At 38.5% G+C, this 23,034-nt stretch overlaps 1 protein-coding gene across 1 annotated transcript in view; it reads right to left on the bottom strand.

Annotated features, from left to right (window-relative positions):
- LMBRD1 (LMBR1 domain containing 1) overlaps positions 1-23,034 on the bottom strand; it is a 144,496-nt gene that overhangs the window by 24,489 nt on the left and 96,973 nt on the right. Inside the window, exons 9-14 of the mRNA XM_069599500.1 lie at positions 20,651-20,803; positions 8,141-8,205; positions 7,686-7,788; positions 7,033-7,137; positions 4,809-4,958; positions 3,439-3,517 (exon numbers count right to left, since the gene is read on the bottom strand). Of these exons, the coding sequence (XP_069455601.1) occupies positions 3,439-3,517; positions 4,809-4,958; positions 7,033-7,137; positions 7,686-7,788; positions 8,141-8,205; positions 20,651-20,803 (655 nt within the window). The remainder of the gene's footprint in view (positions 1-3,438; positions 3,518-4,808; positions 4,959-7,032; positions 7,138-7,685; positions 7,789-8,140; positions 8,206-20,650; positions 20,804-23,034) is intronic.

Raw genomic sequence — 23,034 nt, 5'->3', positions numbered from 1 at the left:
TGCGTGATCAGTCTTTCACCACACACTCCACCCGAGCCCCACCCCACGTGTCAAATCTCATGTGAACTGCTCTTTCATCTTTCTCCATTATTAAAACTTTTAATGTATAAAACAATGATTTTCACTTGCGTATATATGAATTAGTAGGGTTAATATCTCCTTTATGAGTGGCAGTACCCAGAGAATGCTTAATTTTGAATCTGGCAGGGAGAGCTCTCTTATAGCCAATCATTGTTTTTTCTTACTCTCTTAAGAAAACTACCCTGACACCCCAAATATAACCACTGTATTTCTGCCATCCTCTTCCCAGCATGCACTGGCAATCTGACATTTAGAGATTTGGTAGAGAACAAAGACAAAATATCGGGAGAGATAAATCCATAAATCTAAAGGGTATGTTTTGTAGTGCAAAGTAACATTCCAAAGCATAAATCAACTAAAATGTTTTAGAAAAATATTTAACAATTCAAAGGAGGTCACTTAAACCACTATAAACACTTTTTCCTAGACTGAAAAAGAAAAAATACCAAATGGGATTCATATAAAAGTTATGGCCAAGTGTATCATTTAACTAAAGCTTACTGATCTGTAACTCGCAAATTCATTCAGTTCAACAATACAGGGGCATTTTAAAGCCCCCTTTACCAGTGCAACTTGATTCTGAAAGTTTGACCTGTTCTTCTGCTAAGTTTTCAATAATGTAATAATCTAAAGAAACAGAACTTATTTTAGATCTTCAAGATCAGAGCCCTCTCAAAAAATCACAAATAAACCCAACAGTAATTTTTCATTCTATTCTCACTTAGCAAAAAATGACAACCCAAAGCATTTCACTTATCAACTCTACTTATGATGCATGTGTGGGGTGGGGGTGGGGCTGTGTGCATTTAAAGTTAAAAATCTGGGACTAAAGTGTCTTTGTTGCTACCAAAGCAGACCTGGAAAATTAAGTCAATTAATTTATAACAGAAACATTTTGCTATTACTTCTCCACATTTGCTTTCCCTCGATTTTGGTTTTGACTCATCTCTTGATCTTGTTCTTTCCTCCCAGTTTTGGTCTCTTCCCGTCTTTGCCCTGCACCCTGGACTCTGCACTTGGTCTCTTCCTTCTCTGACTCTCATCCTCCTCCAGTCCTTCAAATCATCTCCCCAGACAGCCTAGGCTCTGATGGAGAAGAGCACCAGCCGTGCAGACACGTCCAGCAAAACTATAGAGAGATAATTTCATCTCTGCCCCTTGGCCTATGTTCATTTATCACTAACTTATCTCCAGTCAGATCCTTCTCTGTTCACCTAGCAAAACTTCTGCCACTTTCTTTAGTTTTGTGCCCAGTGGCCCACATGATTTTCAGCAAATGACTGAAATTACACCTCAAAGCAAGATGAGACAATCACAGAGAACTTCCTGCTCACCCTCACTATGAAATTACTATCTGAGTTCATATTGTTGCCTCCTTCCTTGCAATCTAGAGAAAGAAGGATCCCTCCTTCTACCTAAAGCATTCTTTGATGTTCTAATTACTATCTCCTCCAGAACAGGATGACATTGGCTCATCATTCATCCTTTCGCATATTTTTCTTCAACTTTTCCTGCTCCATGAATTCATCTCATCATCCCTAGTCTCCTCTCATTTAAAAAGAAAAGAAAAAAAAAAGATTCTCTGCTGATGCAGCATACCTTCTCTAGTTTCCATCCAATCCCTCTCCAGCTCTGTGAAGAATTTCAGTGCTTTATATTCCTTTTTATTCACTGCACGTAGTTTTCGCCTCCAGCATCCACCCTTCTCCTTCCTCTTTCTGCTCACTCCCCCATAGTTCTGTCACCCGCCTGCCTGGGTCTCCAGGCTCCTAACACTCTGCCCTCTGAGTTCATTCTGTAAACATCCAACTGCCCGTGAAATCTCCATCTCAAGTCAGCTAAGCAGTATCTATACTTTTTTCTTTAATCTTAGTATCTTTTTTTACTTCAGCTTGGTGATACCAAAATTTACCATATTACTCAGAAACTGGAGGCCACTCCAAAATATTCTGCCTCCCCTACCACTCTTCAAGACCCAAGATCCAAGCAAGGAGATCTTCTCTCAATTCTGTGTTCATTTCACACTTAAGACCACCATCTGCTTCAGGCTTTTACCATATCTCCTGGATTACTGTAAACTATTCCTCCTGGCACCCTCTCCCAAGTGGTTTCTATGCTCTGGTCTCAATTTCTCAAATCCATTCTCTCTCTTCTGTAATTTAAGTTACTGAAAACAAGCCAGACCACAGTTGCCACTTTCTTGTGTAAAACCATCCACTGGCTCTTTCCCAGACCTTTCTGATTTGAGTTCTAACTCGGCAACCCCATTTCCTCTTTCCGCTAACCCCTTACACCTCCACAATTAACAACAAAACAATAACAATGGTTTTAAACTGTCTCAACACAAAACTGTACGGTCGAAGGTAACTTGATGTGTGCGCTGTGTTCTTCCGCCTGGGGCAGCCTTCCCTGGATTCTCCTCTCACCTGGAGAGGTGGCCCTGGCATCCCGTCTGAAGCCTTTCTTTCTGACGAGCCCACAGCGACCTCCAGGTAGAGCTCACTGCTTCCTCACCGGCCATCCAGTGTTCTGTACCTATTCTGTACCTGTTACTCCACAACATTCTAGAGCTGACTCTGCTAAAACACTCCAAATTTATCTTTTTCATAATGGAACCCCTCAATGACTTATCAAGAAATATATCTGACATACTACTTTACTTTGGAATAAAAGCATTTTGAAGGCAAAAGTAGAAAAAGAATTTTTGCATATCTTGAAAGAATAAATCTGGAATCCTTAATCAGGAAAGAATGCTATAATAGTAAGAGGAAAAGAAAACCATCTTAGCAAACAGAAGACAGAAAAAAAATGACCCTCTCAAAATTCACAGAGATGAAGAGCACAGATCTCAGAGCTTTTGTCAGAATACACAGGAAAAACTTACAATGTCTGGCTCAAAATTACACATTCTTAAACATTAACTGCTGTCATCATTAACTTTATTATTGTTTTATTAACTAAAGTGACCAGAGTTGAATGGGTTAAAAGCTGCTCTAGGTCATAGGTACTTTTGTTCTCAGTCCTAAAAATGATAGATTCTACCAAAAGTCTCTTGAATTTTTAAAAAATAACAAAAAAGGCATTTAAGAATGATTTCTTATTATACCAGTAAGTATGGTAAATAATAACCACCTTTTGTTCTTCAAGGGTAACTAATTTATAATGATCCTCTCCCTAATGGAAATCATTATATCACCAAGAAATTCTATTGAAGAGACCAATTTCTTCTTATTAACAAAGCTCCTTTGTCACCACATATGAAAAAAAATGTATCAAATGCTTAAGACACCAAAATTCAAAACAAATCTTTTCTCACACAGTTATAAATTCTAAGAAAGGTGATATAAGCTGCTTTACCTTCAGGGGCATCTGCATCACATCTCTTTGGCACAGAAAGGGTTGAATTGCCTCTATGGCCATTGGAAGTCATATTGCTCTGAAAAATGAAGATATAGTTAAAAGGTGAACACTATATTAACATATGTATCTTGATTAAACAGTGACACATTATGAACTCACACCCTGTTTTCTATTAAATCACATTTGGCTAATATTCTAAAATGTAAATTTTATGTAAAATTTCAATTAGAATAAAAGACTCATGGTAAATTTGACATTAAGGCTTTCCTGCAACAATGTTTAGGCCCTGTGTTAATCAATGGAGCTTCTGCCCAGAGAAAACAGCCCTTGGTTTTCCACTGTGGAACAAGAAGAGAATACCGTTTATCCATGCAAAAGCATGATCTTATTTCATCCATTCATAGAAGAATGTTTCATAACATGAGCTAGAGAACTAGGTGCAGGGGATAAGGCAAGAAGATAATAAAAGGTGTAAGAAATGAAAAGAATGACTAAGGTGATCTTTTCGCAGTGTGTTTCCCAAACTTGGGTCATCCGTGTACCTCTGCTGTGATGTGTGTCTTATCTCTGATCCACTCACGCTACTGGTATTTCTCAATGAACTAACTACTAATTACATGTTAAAGAAAGAATGAAGGATAAAAAAGGAATGATCTGGGCAGAATGGATTAATAATGAAAGATTCCATTAAAGTAAGGCTTGAACTGGGCCCTAAAACACAGATTTGATTTGAACTATTAGAAAGCAGAGCAAGAGATATTTTAGGAAAAGGAAACTAAATAAAGGCCAAACTAGATATCATCAAAATATTTTACAACTTTCAAAATATTCAAACTAGCTCTCCAGTTATAACTAGGAATCACAGGTGGCTTTTGAAAGATAACACCAAGGAATCAGTGTAACAGGTAAGAGGATCCCCATCAGGATACGAGAAAACATAACTACCCACAAATAAAACACTTATGAAAGTCTCTCCTATGGGATTCATGGTACCAACGAGCAGAAATTTTTTGCTCTTTGCTCACCAAAACGTTTTGGGGAGCCATCTTAATAAACTTACTTAAAATAGCACTTTAAAGCAAATATTATGAGTTCTAGTAAAGTGCTGAGATAAAGCTCAGCAGTTTGGCAGCATGGGATCCATTTAAGGAACAACTATTATGAAATTCAGTGTTATTTTTAAAAAGAATTTGTATGAAACAAATGTAAATATGCCCAACAATGGAATGTACAAGTAGTTTTAGCAGTATTAAATTTAATTTGATGAGCTAATATTTTATGCTAGCTTTCACAAATTAAATTTGGTTTTAGATATTACTATCTTTAAAATGTCAACATAATGACAATTTTTTAATGTTTGTACTTACCTCTATGAAGTAGTTTTGGCTTCCATACATAACATACTGGGGAGCAAGACTATAAATCATGTAGCTAGTGTGAAGGACAATAAGCAGAAGTATCATGCAGAGAAATAAGAGCGCCTGGGGCCTGGTTCTACCTCTTCTGATTTTATACAACTGGAAGGAAAAACACAGTGATGCTATTTCAGCAATACATTTTACGTAAAGGCACTGGGTCTTGCTCATTTGTTAGGGGGCAATGAATGCAGTTCAATCCACCAATTCCTTTTCCAAAATAAATACTAAGATTTCTTAATCTTTCCAGATAGCTGTAAGAATAACAAAGACAATTCTTTCCCTGTAAAGCTTTCAGATTCAGATTCATGTTTATTTTAAAAACTCAACACCTAGAGAAATAAATTAGTGTTTTCATGGTTTGTTTCAAAGAATCTTCTAAACTTATTATGTAACAGCATCTGTTAGAAATTCATAGAGCCAAGAACGGTGAACTATGTCTAATTCTATCTACAGGTTAAAAGAGTGAGTTTAAACTCTAAGTATTAGTAATATATTTATAGTTTTCTATATATTATTGCAAAGGACAAACATGTCATGTTTTAAGTACTCATTTCTATGAAATACTCATGATACCCTCGCACACATGCACCCACGTGCCTGCTTAGTGGTGTCTGTCAGGCTCCTCTGTCCATGGGATTTCCCAGGCAAATATACTGCAGTGGACTGCCATTTCCTCCTCCAGGTATCTTCTTGACCCAGGGATGGAACCTGTGTCTCTTGTGTCTCCTGCATTGGTAGGCGGATTCTTTATCAACTGCGCCATCTGGGAAACCCATCCTCATGTTATACTCAACTATAAAACTATCATCTAGTTTCTGGTAATTTATGACCATCTGACTATAGCTATTTCCATGTGCAGCCTGTATGGATGGATGGAAACTGTAACACGCAGGAGCAGATACAAGAAGCCTGGTGACAGGCCTCTCATTTCAATGACAGAGCACACTTTAGCAACTGAGACAACACCTCCCTGCTTTACTACTCGACTGAATATAATAGTACAATATAGAATAACAGGACTCTAATTCTGGATGGGACATGATCACCTAAAAATGCACACTTCCCGCTTCCCTATGCCCAGTAGTGGCTGGTAGTGATAAAACATTACGCATCAGAAAGAAAGCAGTCCATGGGAGACTTCTGGGAAAGCCACGCCCTCTGTCACCCCTTCTCCTAGCTGCCCCTTCCTCACAGTACACAGACAGGATAAAGAGGGCGAAGCAGCCATATCTCAACCATGAGGGAGAAGCCAAGAGGAATAAATACAGAGATATTAGACTTGATGTTTTTAAGCTGCTGAAGCAATGCTAGATCTAAAAAATTTCCCACAGCAGGAAGTTTTTCATTAGTTCAAGCCACTAGTTAATTGCATTTTACAGACAGCTGGAAGTATGAAGTGATATATCTCATTTTAATATCAAAATGAGAATAAGAAGAAAATAACCCTTTCTCCAATAGCACAGGAATCTTTCACTCCTGGTCACAGGGCCATATTTTGAACTATAGTGTATCCAGTTGTGCTGCAATGCAGTTGGGCTACAGTCAAACACTAAGGAAAATAACAGAACTTCTAAACCACGGCTTCTCACTCTCAGCACTGCTATTTTGGGCTGGATGAGCAAGTCTTTGTTGCGGGGCTGCCTGTGCAATACAGGACGCTGATTCGATTCCCTGCTCTCCACCCACTAGATGCCAGTAGTACTTCCTAGTTATAACAACTGAAAACATCTCCACACTTTGCCAAATATACCAGGAGGGCAAAACTGCCCCCGTTTAAACAGAACTGCTGCTTTAGACAAAGAGGCTTCCCAGGTGACTCAGCAGTAAAGAACCCACCTGCCAATGCAGGAGATGCAGGTTCGATCCTTGGGTCAGGAAGATCCCCTGAAAGAGGAAATGGCAACCCACTCCAGTATTCATGGTGGGATAATCCCATGGACCGAGGAGACTTGGAGGCTACAGTACATGAAGTTACAAAGAGCTGAATGCAACTGACCATGCACGCTCTGGACTAAGAGCACTTTTATGTTAACATAAAGTGAAAAGGCTAGTACTTCTACCATTTTGGTATCAAGATATTTATAACTTCTGTATTATAAATCTAAGATAATTTGCAATAATGGAGGTTATATACAAAATGATGGAAAAAATAAAAATTATAACATATACTCACTCTAATCCAAAAGAACCATATGCCAATATTTCGAATCCCCGCCATTGAAGTAAAAATAAAGTACATAATAATAATTGTTATAAGAATATAATCAAGAGGGAACACCTGAAAAAAGATAAAATTAAACTTAATACACAAACAGTAAGGGCTCCAGGAGTCATGCATTGAATACAATTAAGTGAAACTTCACTATTCATATTTGGCAATGTTTAAAATATCAACCCTGATCAGGCTACTATGATAATACCAAAAAAAAACCCAGAAAAAACCTCCAAGAAGCAAACTACCAAATTATTACCAAATTGTTCAACACTATCATCCTAACAAAAATCCTATAATAAATTAAACTAAAAATTACATTTATATATGGAATAAAAGACTTCATTAAAAGGCAAAATGAAGGAATGCTTGGAAAAGTTCACCCTAAGTTTAAATGTATCTCCAATTCAAATAATACATAACTTAAAAGAGTTCAGTAATACATCAATACAATAATTTTTAGAACAACGTATCAATGTAGAAGTTAAATGTAAATAAAAAGCCAAATTAACAGAGAGCACAAGCATATATTGTGCATTAACAGGTTTGTCACCATAATAATTTGACAGTGTATTTGCTACAGTATAAAATGACTGATTTTTTTTTTTACTTACAGTTTGTAGTAAAGGCAAAAGCATATTCAGTGGGTTACTCAGGTTAGCTCCAAAAATTATGAAACCAGAATCTATTCCAGCTGAATGAAGAGCTTTATCCAAGCTATAACAAAGTATATAGTGAATTTACACATTATACCATCACATTTTCTGTTAGTTTAGAAAGAATAACATCATAACTTGAGCAAGTACATTCAACCGAGTCCAAGAAAACCACAAATAACAAATCAAACGTCATTTAAATATCTTACAGATATTGTTCAATTGATATAGACCAAAAAAATACCGTCTATTATTGGGCCTTTTTAGTCATTCTTTGAGTTAATGCTGTAGAACACTTCAAGTAAAATAGCTACTTAAGATGAATAGGCTACATTAATGGAATTCAGCATGGAAAATGTATAATATCACAGGAGATGTGTAAGTGCTTTAGAAAATGTGTCTACTGTACTTACTTTGACAGGAAGAGAGAAATTACAAACAGCAATGCAACAAAGATGAAAAATATTCCCCAAATGATCTAAGAGCAAAAAAAGAAAAAAAAATCATTAAAATATACTTCCAAAAGTTGATATTAAAAGTACAAAACCATTATGCTCAATAGGAGTCGATACCATGTGAAAATGATCTAAAAAATGACCTAGAAATACATTTTAACTTAGTCTATAATCCTAGGTATATGTCACTAAATTTTCATCATGAGACTATCTGAGAACAAATACACAGAAGAGAAAAAGCATTTAAAGTCTTCATTGGTAAGTAAACAAGTGAGACTCTTTGCTAGGTCAAATAAAAGTTCCTACTGACTAATATTCAAATACAAGAAGTTAACTGAAAACTATATTAAGACTAATACACATACACAGAAAACAAAAACCAAGAAACTCATCAGGTTATAGTAACCTGTTGCTAAAATAGAGAACTTGTAACATTTTCTCACAGAAGTAATGAGATATACATTTGACTCCTGGACAACACTCTAGATAGTCAAAAATCTGTGTAGAGCTCATTGTCAGCCGTCTGCATATGCAGTTCCTCCATATCCACATAGTTCCCCAACTGTGGGTGGCAGAGTGCTGTACCACGGGCTAAAGAAAATTATCCTTGTGTATGTGGACCTGAGTAATTCAAACCATTCAAGCTGTTCATGGGTCAACAGTTTATATCTTATAAATAAATTATATCACATCTTTAGAAAAGTCTATATTGCTAGTATTATTTTTGAAATAGAGTACTAACAGCACTGAGGAAATGTCACATAAAACTACCTCTGGAAAAATGTGCTAAGAATTGTAATCGATGGAATATACTTCCTTATACTCTAAGTATGAACTTGACAGTGTGGAAGCATATGTATGAGACATGAAGGATATGTATGAGCTGTATACAGGAAAACAATGATTGGAACTGTGTCCCTAAGGAATAAAATTTCAGAATAAAAATGATGAAATCTATGTTTGGGACTCTCAAGAGTCCTTTGGACTGCAAGGAGATCCAACCAGTCCATCCTAGAGGAAATCAGTCCTGAATGTTCATTGGAAGGACTGATGCTGAAGCTAAAACTCCAATACTTTTGCCACATGATGGGAAGAACTGACTCATCGGAAAAGACCCTGATGCTAGGAAAGATTGAAGACAGGAGGAGAAGGGGACAAAAGAGGATGAGATGGTTGGGTGACATCACTGACTCAATGGACATGAGTTTGAGTAATTCCGGGAGTTGGTGATGGACAGCGAGGCCTGGTGTGCTGCAATCCATGGGGTTGCAAAGAGTTGGACATGACTGAGCTACTGAACTGAACTGTTCTGGTTTCTCCTTGGCCTGGAATTGATAGAAACAGATGGAAAACATTATGAATGCTAGGGAGATTTTTCATCTTATTTCACATGATCACTGAAGAATATTTTAGAATTCTGATATGAAAAAGAAAAGTAGAATAATAACACATTATCCTACCCAGCACAGAAAGATGGATCTGGACATAAATCTTAGGGTTGTGTTCTAGGGAATTCTTTGGTTCTGAAAGAGCACCTTTAGAGCTCATTGGAAGAAGCAGCTTGGCAAGAGGACCAAAAAGGGTATAGCCATCACTCAAAATATACTGCATAGATCCATTTTATATACTGGGATTTCACATGAGCATTTACTCTAAAACATTTCATTGCTAAGTAAGTTGAAGTGACTCCTTTATAGGAACAAAAGATTAGTAGTAGCAGGTATAAAGGAGCATACACAATCTTTTTCCACCAGGTTTGAGCACTATATCCAGGAGAACTGAAGCCAATATCCATACACTGAGGAAACATATTATTTCTCAGCAGCCTGCTGACAGCAAATAGCTTGTAGCAGGAGGTAGTGCCAGCACCAACTGCCAGCAAGCAGTCAAGCAGTAAAGGAGCACGACACAGAGAGTGGGAGAAATCAGCATTGCCCTGGCCTGGGTGCCTGCTGGAGAAGGAAAGAAGAGAAAAGCTTTAACTACACCCCAGTCTGCTGAGATGAATGAGCCAGAGTCATGACGGTTTAACCATGGCTACTTAACAAAACAAAGAAAAATATTAAAAAGATAAATGTTTTATAAAGACCAAGGAAAGTAAATATATTTAAATGTGAGAACTTAAGTTAGTAGCACTCACAGAATCAAGTCAGTGGTGACCACCCTGGGTTGACCTAAATGCTACATATTCCACACCAGCTATTATATCAATTTTGAAAAAATAATTGAGCCAAAGAGATGACATCAGTAAAAGTAACAGAGTAGTAATCTCTGAAAATCCTTTCCCCTTAAAAGCAATTTAAAAACCAGTATAAATTGTCAGAACAAACTTTTTCAACACTGAAAATGAACCAGAAGCATGCAACAATCCAGGAGTATTTATTTAACAAAACGGCTCTCAGTAATAGCACAGAACACTGTGGCATTCTGATTTGCTCTAGTACCAACCCTTCCTCTCTGTAAGCTGGGCAGCTATACCTGAGAAAACAGAAGGGGCTGGGGCTCTTTCAGTCCCCTTCCCAGAGACCTGCCATTACCTGACCTGCCTGGAAGGTACATGGAAGATCCCACTTGAAAGACTGTGTCTGGCCTGAAATGGAGCTCATACAGTGCAAAAATTCCTTTTTCCCAGGAACCAGTGAACTTCATGGCCATAAGAGCGAGTCAATATCAGGCAAAAAACAAACTACCAAAAAGATTAAAATGGAAACATAAGGAATGAGATGTTCACAGGGGCTCTGAAAAGTTTATATATATTCCTGGGCATGAAGAAGGCCCTGTGCATGTTCAGGAATATAAGGAGAAGTCTAACTGCACTCTGGTCGACCCTGAGCTTCTGTCTGCATGAGCAGGAAGTGTGGGCTAAGGTAGTACTGTGCATCCTGAGTGCTGAAGTCACGTCTCCCCTCACATATGCCCCCTCAGCAAGACTGGGAGACTTACGGATTCTAGGTGTTTAAGAAAATCTGTGTCCAATAATTGACTAAACCAACCAAGGAGAAACTTCAGTGACTGCAACAACAAAGAAAAGAGACTTCATAGCATGCATAAAAGTCACTAAACAAACAACGAAAAGCAATAACAGAAAATCCAGGGGAGAATCTCATCTCCCGAGTTACTGCATTATGCTATTTAAAATTTCTCATGCTTTAACTTAAAAAAAAAAAAAAGAGAGAGAGAGACATGCAAAGCAGCAAGAAAGTATGGCTAATACAGAGGAAAAAAAATAATCAATAGGCACTGTACTTGAGGAAGTCCTTGAGGACACTGAACTTATAAGACAAAAACTTTAAAGCCACTATTTTAAATACGTGTAGCTCAGAACATGAACTCCTTATTGCCAAATTCAGACTTAAATTGAACAAAGTAGGGAAAACCACTAGACCATTCAGGTATGACCTAAACCAAATCCCGAATGATTATACACTGACAGTGACAAACAGATTTAAGGGACTAGATCTGATAGAGTGCCTGATGAACTATGGGCTGAGGTTCATGACCCTGTACAAGAGACAGGCAGCAAGACCATCCCCCTAAAAAAAAGAAATGCAAAAAAGCAAAATGGCTGTCTGAAGAGGCCTTACAAATAGCTGTGAAAAGAAGAGAAGCAAAAAGCAAAGGAGAAAAGGAAAGATATACCCATTTGAATACAGAGTTCCAAAGAATAACAAGGAGAGATAAGAAAGCCTTCCTCAGAGATCAGCGCAAAGAAATAGAGGAAAACAACAGATTGGGAAAGACTAGAGATTTCTTCAAGAAAATTAGAGATGCCAAGGGAACATTTCATGCAAAGATGGGCTCAATAAAGGACAGAAATGGTAAGGATCTAACAGAAGCAGAAGATATTAAGAAGAGGTGGCAAGAATACACAGAAGAACTGTACAAAAAAAAGATCTTCACGACCGAGAGAATCATGAGGGTGTGATCACTCACCTAGAGCCAGACATCCTGGAATGTGAAGTCAAGTGGGCCTTAGAAAACATCACTACGGACAAAGCTAGTGGAGGTGATAGAATTCCAGTTGAGCTATTTCAAATTCTGAAAGATGATGCTGTGAAAGTGCTACACTCAATATGCCAGCAAATTTGGAAAACTCAGCAGTGGCCACAGGACTGGAAAAGGTCAGTTTTCATTCCAATCCCAAAGAAAGGCAATGCCAAAGAATGCTCAAAATACCACACAACTGCACTCATCTCATACACTAGTAAAGCAATGCTCAAAATTTGCCAAGCCAGGCTTCAACAATACGTGGACCGTGAACTTCCAGCTGTTCCAGCTGGATTTAGAAAAGGCAGAGGAACCAGAGATCAAATTGCCAACATCCGCTGGATCATCGAAAAAGCAAGAGAATTCCAGAAAAACACCCTTATGGCAGAAAGTGAAGAAGAACAAAAGCACCTCATGATGAAAGTTAAAGGAGAGAGTGAAAAAGTTGGCTTAAAACTCAACATTCAGAAAACTAGTAGTATCATGTCATCCGGTCCCATCACTTCATGGCAAACAGATGGGGAAACAATGGAAACAGTGGCAGATTTTATTTGGGGGGGGGGCCTCCAAAATCACTGCAGATGTTGACTGCAGCCATGAAATTAAAAGACGCTTACTCCTTGGAAGAAAAGTTATGACCAACCTAGATAGTATACTCAAAAGCAGAGACTTTACTTTGCCGACTAAGGTCCGTCCAGTTAAGGATATGGTTTTTCTAGCAGTCATGTATGGATGTGAGAGTTAGACTATAAAGAAAGCTGAGCACCGGAGAATTGATGCTTTTGAACTGTAGTATTGGAGAAGACTCTTGAGAGTTCCTTGGACTGCAAGGAGATCCAACCAGTCCATCCTAAAGGAAATCAGTCCTGAATATTCATTGGAAGGACTGATGTTGAAGCTGAAACTCAGAAACTCTGGCCACCTGATGAGAAGATTGGACTCATTTGAAAAGACCCTGATGATGAGAAAGATCGAAGGTAGGAGAAGGGGACGACAGAGGATGAGATGGTTAGATGGCATCACCAGCTTAACGGACATGAGTTTGAGTAAACTCCAGGAGTTGGTGATAGACAGGGAGGCCTGGTGTGCTGCAGTCCATGGGGTCACAAACAGTCAGACACAACTGAGTGACTGCACTGAACTGAAAGAACTAAAGAAAAGTGTTTCTTAAGAACTAAGACAAATTGAAAGCAATATCTCACTGAATACAGAATATCAACAAAGAGATAGGATTTCTCAAGATGAAAAATGCAGTAATTGAAACAAACAGCTCACTAGAAAACAAAATGGAAAGTTCAGCAGATCTGACCGATCAGGAGAAAAGAATCATTAAACTTGAAGATGAATCGATTGAGATGATCAAGTCTGAGGAACAGAATCAAACTCCTTGAGGGTAAGGGCTGAGACCTTCACTTCTTTGCTGGCCATCAGCTGGGAGCCTCTCAGTCCCCGAGGCTGTGTGCATCCCTCTTCACATTCCCTCCACTGTCAAGTCAGTAATGGCAGCTCAGTTATGAGTGTCTCTCTCTCACACCTGACCACTCTTTCCGACTCCTGCCACGGAGGCTCTCTGTCTTTATTCATCCAGTTGTGCCAGGTCTTTGCTGCAGCACTCAGATCTCTTTGATCTTGGGTAGGGCATGTGAAGTCGTCAGCTGTGGCATGTGCGAGCTGGTTCCCTGACCAGTTATCAGACCTGTGCTGCCTGCATTGGGAGCACAGTCTTAACCACTGGACCAGACGGAAGTCCCATTCACACTTATTGATGTGACTAACACATTTAGTTTAGAAAATATCTCGTTTGATAACTATGTATGTATTTCCTGTGTTTCTTTCTCCAGCTAATATGAATTCCTTGCTCCTGGATTTTTAGTCCTTTTGTGTTAAGAAAGTTTATATTTTTGTTCGTGTTCTTGAATTTTCCAATGCTCCTAGCCCCCATGTTCTTATCCACTCCTTTATTAAACAATGTATTGGTTTAGTAAAGAACACATATTGGTTCTTATGTGTTCAACTCCTACCTACTGCCTACACAGTAATCTATGAGAAATTCTATTTTCTTTGTCTCCCTTCTTAATTATTTCTATTCCTCAGCACACGTTTGTGCTTCACTCTCTGCCCCAGCCCACACCTTCTCTTCACACAATACTAAATGTTCACCATAGTCCTTTTGCTGATGTTCACTTTCGTACCTCTTAATAGGCCAGAACTTGGCAACTGGGGATTTCTCAACAAGAGCTCATCAGTACAGAATCCCCTGAGTTCTTAAATGTTTAAAAACTGTTTTTCCAAAGGATATTTTGGCTAAATACAAATTCCTTGGTTCTGCCAACTAAAAGTGGGTACTTGCCATCAGTCTCTGCAAGGACTAAGTCACAAACCACTGCAGCTGCCTACCTTCGACACCCCCGAGAAGGCTTCAGGGTGGAGACCAGGAGTGAGGCACTCTATGATCCAGGAAAATGGGCAGAATAGGCCCTCAGGGAGTTAGGTATTTTCAGGAGACAACTGTATGAGCTTGAATCTTACATCTCTTCAGATCTAGCATTAAAATCATTAATGCTGACTTCTGCTCCTCATAACTGGCCAATAACCTTCTGCCAACATGTGTGCCTGACTGCATGCATCCCTTCACTAAAATCATATACAATACTGACTTTCCCTCACCTCTTGTGAGCAGCTCCTCACAAACTGTGCGTTTTTTTTTTTCTCCAGTTAGTTCATACATTTTCATTGAGATTTTATTTTTTTAATGTTCTTCCATTCCTGCCTAGCTTTGTATGTTTCTTGAGAAGTCTAAGTCTAATAATGTTGCCCTTGTGAGCTGATCCTTTTGCTTGGAAATCTTAAGGATTTCTTTAAATCTGAAGTAGGTTTTACCAGGAAATTGCACATAAATTTTCCCAGGTACAAAGTGGCTATTTCCTGTCTATTCATGATATAGAATATTCATGACATGTGGATTCATGTCTATTTATTTTAGGTTTTCTTGGGGGGGTATTATACCTTTAAATATTCTGCTAATTTGTTTTGTTTTGCCACTGCATGGAAACCTACACATATGTAAGTTTTTCTTTCTCTTCCATTTCAACGCTCGTTTTTGGATTTCTTTTATTTCATCTTATTTTCCTTCTCTTGGTTATCCTTCTGCCTTTCTTCAAATGCCCCCTCTTCCTGAATTTTATTTGATCCTTTTCCCTTTTGGACACACTGTAAATTTGTTTTCATTTCTAAAATTAAGTGTATTTTCCTCCCATTTTGCCCTGAGTTAAACTCTATTTCTATCTGATTTTTTGTCATTTCTGTTTTCTTGCTTCTTAAATAGCGGTAAAATACAAATAACATAAAATTTACCATCTCAAACATTTTTAAGTGTACAGTTTAGTTGCCTTAAATTAACTCACACTGTTCTGCAAACCAATCTCTTTTCATTTTGAAAAACTGGAACTCTGCACCCATTAAAGAACTCCCTAGACTTCCTGGCCCCCGACCTTTGGAAAATCACCAGGGTTTTCCAGGTACCTCTTAAAAGTTGAATTATACAGTATTTGTCTTTTAATGATTGGCTTATTTCACCTAAGATTGGGGGTTTAAGATCAATCACAAGCTCATCTCCAAATTTCCTCTTCTCTTTACCAAAATTTTCCCAGATTGTCTTTGTTTAACACAAAGTTTTGTAGTAAGAGCTGGAGAGAAAACTTGCTGGATTTGGGAGGTCTTTTGTTGTTGTTTTTCTTATAGCTGATTCTCATTGTGGATTCTGCATTTACAAACCTACTGCTCACTAAAATTTATTTATGGCCTTAAAATCAATACACACGGCCCTTAGCGGTCTTTTGAAGATACACTGTGCATGCATGCTCAGTCTCTCAGTTATGTCCGACTCTTTGTGACCCCACGGACTGTAGCCCAACAGACTACGTCTGTCCATTGAATTTTTCAGGTGAGAATGTTGGAGTGATTAGCCATTTCTTACTCCAGGGGATCTTCCTGACAGAGGGCTCGAACCTGCATCTCCTGCATCAGCAGGCAGATTCTTTACTACTGCACTGCCTCGCAGATACATACAAAGAGGTAAAAATTCTAAGTTCCCGATGCTCACATTCTGAGCTGAATGTGAACCAGGCAATACTCTGCTTTCTTGTTTCAACTCTCTTACTACAAACAAGTATCCTGTAAGTGGGCTATTTACTGCTACATTCTTTGCATTTTTGTACTTTCTGTTGGCAATTTTCTTGTTTAAAATAGTCCCCAAGCATACTGCTGAAGTGCTGTCTAGTTCCTAAGACTAAGAAGTTATTCAGTTCTGAGTCTCTCCAGTGTATACATGTTATCAAATTTTTGTTTGAAATTCTCCTGTTAACCTGTCTCATGTCAATTTAATTCTTAGACCAGAGAGAAGAATTGAGAAAGGTAGAAAAACGTTTCTTTCTTCCCCACAACAAAACACTGCTGAGAGAAATTTAATGAGACATAAACAAATGTAAAGTCGGCCCATATTTATGGTGTAATATGACTTAATACATTAAAAATGACAATACTACTGAAAGTGTTCTACAGATACAATGCAATCCCTACCAAAATCATAATGACCTTTTTTTTTTGTCTTTTTGCAGAAACAGAAAAAGTCATCCTAAAATTCATATGAATTTCAAGGAAACCCAAACAGTCAAAACAATCTTGAAAAAGAACAACAAAGTTACAGGACTCACGCTTCTCTATTTCAAAATTTACTACAAAGCCACATCAACCAAACAGTATGGTACTGGCATAAAGACAGACATATAGCCAATGGAAAAGACTCCAGAAATGAATGCTCACACATACGCTCAAATGATCTTTGACAAGGGGGCCAAGGTCATTGAAAGGGGAAAGAACAGTCTTTTCAAAGCATGATGCTGGGAAGAAGACATCCTCATGAAAAAAAAATGAAATTAGACTACTACCCTTCACCATATACAAATACCTCAAAATAGATCAAAGATCTAAATGTAAGAGCTAAAATTATTAAACTCTAAGGAAAAAAAATCTTCATGGCATTGCATCTGGTAATTATTTTTTGGATATGACATAAAACACAGGTAACAAAAGAAAAAAATGCAGATTATCATCAAAATTAAAAATCTGTGTATCAAAAGACACTATCAACAGCGTGAAAACACAAGCCAAGAATAGGAGAATATTTACAAATCATGTATCTGATAAGGAGTAACATTCAGAATATTAAAAATGAAACTTGAATAAGCATTTCTCCAAAGTAAATATACAAAGCCAACAGTCTAATGAAAAGATGCTCAATGTCACTAGTCAAATGAAATGCAAATGAAAACCATAATGAGATATAACTTCACATGCATAAGGTTGGTTATTATCAAAACAAAGCAAAACAAGTGTTGACAATGATATGGATAAATTAGAACCTTTGTGCATTGCTGGTGGGCATGTAAAATGGTGCAGTCACTGTGGAAAATAGTAGGTTCTTCAAAAAGTTATACCAGAACTGATCAAGATCTAGCAATTGCATTTCGAGATATATACTCAAAAGAACTGAAAGCAGGGACTCAAACAGGTTTTTGTACACCAATTACCTTGAAAGCACCATTCACAGCAACCAAAAGTTGGAAAGAACTCAATGTCTACCAACTGATGGATGGATAAACAAAATGATGGATGGAGAAACAAAATTAATATTATTCAACCGTAAAAAGGGATGAAATTTCAATACATCAAAAACATGAATGAACTTTGAAGAAATTATGTAAAGTCAAATAAACCAGACATAAAAGGATATATAATTCACTTAATAAATAATTCACTCACTATATAATTCACATAATTCACATAAGGTACCTACAATAGGAAATTCAGAGAGACAGAAAGCAGGATAGAGGTCATTAGGGGATGTGAGCTGGGCAGATGAATCAGGAGGGAAGGAGTACAACCTTTAAAGGGTACCATCTTTAAAGGAAGTCAGAGTGTTGGATACAACATAACCTGGTCAGACCCAACTAGGTCTGAGAGGGCAGAAGATTTGACTTCCAGTAGACCTGAAGCCTCATTATATGCTCATTGTAATACATCAGCTAAACGACACCCCACAAATGCCATGACAATTCTATAAAAGGTCAACAAGTGGGTGGTGGCTCAACTCCTGGAAATTCCTGCACCTTCCAAGATGGTTAGAGTAATCCTCCCACTCATTAACCTATGAAATTACTCAGCCCATAAAAACCACGCACTCCATATTTCAGGGCCTCTCACCTTCTGAGACGCCCCACACTGTCTGAGGAGTATATTTCTCCCAGCACCGTTCTCAACTTTTAAGACAGACTGAATTCTGTTTATGGAATGTGTACCTCTCTAAATAAACCCACTTCTTACCTATCACTTTGTCTCTCACTTAATTCTTTCTGCTATGAGACATCAAGAACCTGAATTTCATTAAGTCCTGAGACCAGGTGTGTGATCTCAGTTAAAAGACAGTGGGTTCAAGCCCCAATCTGAGATGTATGGTTTCAGGGGGATGGGGGTGGGGTGGAGGTGAGGAATGGAGAGTTACTGTTGAGTGTTCTATTAGAGAAGATGAAGGTTCTGGAAACGGGCAGTGGTGAGGATTGTACAACACTGTGAATGTGATGCCCATCAACAAATAGTTTAAATGGTGTATTATATGTTATATATGTTTTACCACAAAAAAGCCTGAAAAGATAAGTGATACAACTATGGATATGAATTTACAACTTTCTACATGAATATAAGAGGTATAAATATAACAAGAGGTGCATCAGGAGCTTTAGGTTATCTAGGCCAATTATTTGTATACACTAGAAGATGTCAGAGGGCAAGTTTAATCAAGTGAGTAATGAAGACTGTATGTTTAGAAATGTGCTCAGTATTGTATATAAACACTATTTTAAGGACCCATTAACTTATTCTAATTAAATGCTTATTTCTGTAAGACTCTTCAACTCAAAACTAATTTTCTTCCTTGAGTTCCATGGCTAATTTGCGTCTTTGTATGGCAGGAACAAACACAATATTGTAAGGCAATTTCCCCCAGGTAAAAATAGATTTTTTAAAAAACTAGAAAAAGTGAGGTACAAACAAAAAGAAAAATAAGTCCCTTCACTGTTGACCTGAAACCATCACAACACTGTTAATCTGCTAACCCCCAATATAAAATAAAAGATTCGAAAGAACCAAATGAAAAATGAAGGAATGCGTAAATGTTTACATAAAGATTTGTACACAAATGTTCACATCAGCATATAATCATAACAGCCTCAAACTGGAAACACCTTGAATCCCCATTAGCAGGTGAATGGTAAACAAGCTGTGATACAGACACAGCAGAACGGTACTCAGCAAGAAAACAGAATGAACCGCTGAAAAGAAATGCAGTAACACGGGTGAACCTCAGAAGCACTGAGCTGAGCCAAGGCCAGACAAAGTCTGTACCTTCCACGATTCCACAGAACATGTGAAAGTTAACCTCAGTGACAGGAGGACATCAGCGACTGTTTGGGGCCCATGCGATGGGCCTGGGAGGACACCCAGCTTTATGCAGTGATGTGGATCTTCTCTATCCACAGCCTGCATTTGGTGAGATCACTCTGCACACTTCATAAAGCTTTGGAAGTCCCTCTAAACACAGGTACAGTGAAATGGCACAGAGCATTTAAAACAAGGCAGCTAATGTTAGTGACCAGGTTATAAATATCTATAAAGAAGCTAATATATAAACAATTTAAAATTAAGTTAAGGGTGGGCACAGTTTCTTTATACCTTTGGTGGTATGAAAACAATCACCTTGGGGAAGGAGACTAGGGTTACGTCTTTAAAAAGAAACTGATTCTAACCAACAGTTTTAAAGTGATACACAGTAGATCTAACTGATTATGTTTTTGAAGAACTCTTTTAGAAAAGGAGCTTTTTAGGGTAAGCAGTCAGATAATTTCCCCATTTCCTTTTGAATTATGAGAGGAAGACCACAGTCTGAATAATTTAAGGCTAGCAAATGATGGTTTCAAAAAAAGGGAAATAAATGGTTTTTCATCTTAATACCTTGTACATATCTTCAGAAACATGCCACCAGACAATGAAGCAAATTCTGTTGAAAATTTCAATTTGAATACTGAAATCTATCTGATTGAAAAAGTTCTAATATGGGTCCCAGATCTCCTATAGAAAAGTACAAAGTTGTAAAACTAGAAGCATACTACATTACTTACCTATATTTTAAGTTTCTTCAAGCCTCTAGCACTTACATTACACATGAGTAAATACAGCTCAGAGAGGTTATGCACCTTGCCCAAACTGCCAGGCACCAGAGCTGCGATTTAAAACCAGATGATTTTAACTCTAAACCCATGCTCTAGGCGCCACACTGCAATGCTTCCACAAGAACTCAATCTCTCTGAGAGATTGAGTGCCACATAAACTTGGAAGAGTGACAGCGTAATTCTGTAAAACTCCATTTACCTTCAGGGGACGCAGAGCACCACAGAATTTTGTCCACCAGCTATTTTCAATGAATTCTAAGTGCCTCTCTCTTTTCCGAAGTGTTCGTAACCTTTCTTCAAATTGTTTTAAGGCGCGTCTATCCCTTGCCGGCAAAGGTCGACCATCTTTGCTCTGCAAATAACAGATCAAAATAAAACAGTTTTTTACCATTAAGGTCTTAATAGAGTACACACGTCAGATTTAGCAGATTCAGACAACAAAAACTTTTTTAGGTTGGACTAGACTCCTGAGGCAAATTTACAAACTGAAGGAAAAAAGCAAAACCCAGTAACTTCTATGTGAGAATACACGTCTCTGAACCAAGGTCAGTGTCAAAATGTGATGAGAACGCGTGCACATTTAATGCTGAACTTTTCTTGATCCCTATTTTCCAAATACTCAATATGGTAAAGTTATGTAGAGACATGACATATTTTTAAAACACCCCTTTTATGAGGCACTTTATGTTCTCTGCTTGATTACTCTCCTTCACCTCCAAATTCCTCATCCCATCCCTTCACATACCCAGCCCTATGCTCCTCCTCCCCTTGGTCAGGAGAGTGTGTTACAGTGTTTACCTGGGCTGATGCTCCTCAGTCTCTGACTCAAACACCAGCAGGGGGATGCAGGATTAAGATGTGCTGAGCATAAGATTTTATAACAATTGCTAAGAACTGGCACTTTCTTACTCCCCAAGTACATCTGCGAAAGAGTCAGGTTTCCTTTGGCTGACCTCTCCGAAAGATAACTCCCCTGTGCTTTCATATGATATTGACTGTAACCGTGAGCAGTACCTTTCTGTGGTATCTCTGGGACACGTTCCCTTGAGAACTCCCCCTGCCCCGAAATGCCTTCAACCAGGTACAGTAATAAACCACAATAACTAAACAACTGCTAAATACTAAGAAGGTGAAATGTACATTTGCTTTTATTGGAAGGACCAAGAAAATGTTTACATGGGACATTTTTATTACTTTTAAATTTGGGGTGGCACCATACGGCATGCGGAGTCTTAGTTTCCTGATCAGGGATGGAATCCTTGTCCTCAGCAGTGAAAGCACAAAGTCCTAACCAGTGGACTGCCTAAAAACATCAGATAATCAGAATGTTAAAGTCCTTTCAAGATTCGAACAGGATGTTGGGAGAGACAGCACACAGTGGTCCGTGACACAGCGTGGAGGGAGCACCGTCATGTGAAATAATAGACACATGCAGACAGTGCCCAGACAGCCCTTCACCAAGAGGTGCACACGGTCACAATGATCTCCACACAGAGGCACTGCCAAGCGCTTCTGGAGCCAGCCATCTCTTCCTTACTCTGCTGTTCCCCAGACTTCAACACACCTAGCAACCAAGAGGACCTTTCGTTAAGCACAGGCTTCTAGATCCCACCCCAAGAGAATCTGACTCACTTAGGTCTTGCGTAAGGCCTATACTTCGCTTTTCTACCAAATTCCCAGGAGGTCCTGACGCTACTGGTCCAGAAACCATACTCTGCATGGAAAGCGTTAGTTGCTCAGTCATGTCTGACTCTTTGCAAGCCATGGACTGTAGCCCATCAGGCTCCTCTGTCCATGGGATTCTCCAGGCAAGAATACTGGAGTGGGTTGTCATTCCCTCCTCCAGGGGAGCTTCCTGACCCAGGGATCACATCCAGCTTTCTTGCATTACAGGCAGATTCTTTACTGGCTAAGCCACCAGGGAATTACATGGAATTATAGGGAATTACATGAGACTATATTTAACTATCTTTACTGCTTTAAGTCAAGTACACTGTTTACTATCAAAGTGCATTCTCAAAGGAACCTTACAGAAGGGTGTTTTCTGAAGACTAGAGGAATAAAACACTTCCCTCCACAAGACAGATCCAGGCCACCACGCTTCAATCATGTGGTACTTCACAATTTTTCTCACAACTGCCATTCTAATATCAAAACGACACCAACAAGGCAGATTTACTTCACTGCTGGCTTTCGCTAGTTCAGGGAAAAGTATTTTTTAGTAAACTGATTTAAGGATCCACTGAAAAACAAGCTCAACTTATCTGCCTGTTTGAGTGAGGGATGGAGCCCGCTCTGTTGTGCCAACAGCATAAACCACTGTGGGAAGAAATGTGCTCAAACACACACCACGAAAGGCACCCAGCTGTCAACCAATTATTTCCTTTGGGGAAAAAAATATAGCTACATTCTTTATAGGCAAAAAAGCTTCCCTTCCCACGGTCCACCAGTGACCGCTCCCTCTTTTGAGGTGACCACTGTCACAGAAACTGACATAGATCAGCAACACCTGACACAAAATTCTATGTATATACACGTGTCCCTCTATGCAAACACACTGCTGTTTTACATAACAGCTAACAT

This window comes from Ovis canadensis, chromosome 9, assembly GCF_042477335.2.
Source record: "Ovis canadensis isolate MfBH-ARS-UI-01 breed Bighorn chromosome 9, ARS-UI_OviCan_v2, whole genome shotgun sequence".
NCBI classification, from domain to species: Eukaryota; Metazoa; Chordata; class Mammalia; order Artiodactyla; family Bovidae; genus Ovis; species Ovis canadensis.
The sequence above is the reverse complement of the archived record's forward strand: the minus strand, read 5'-3'. Positions and strand labels throughout refer to the sequence as shown.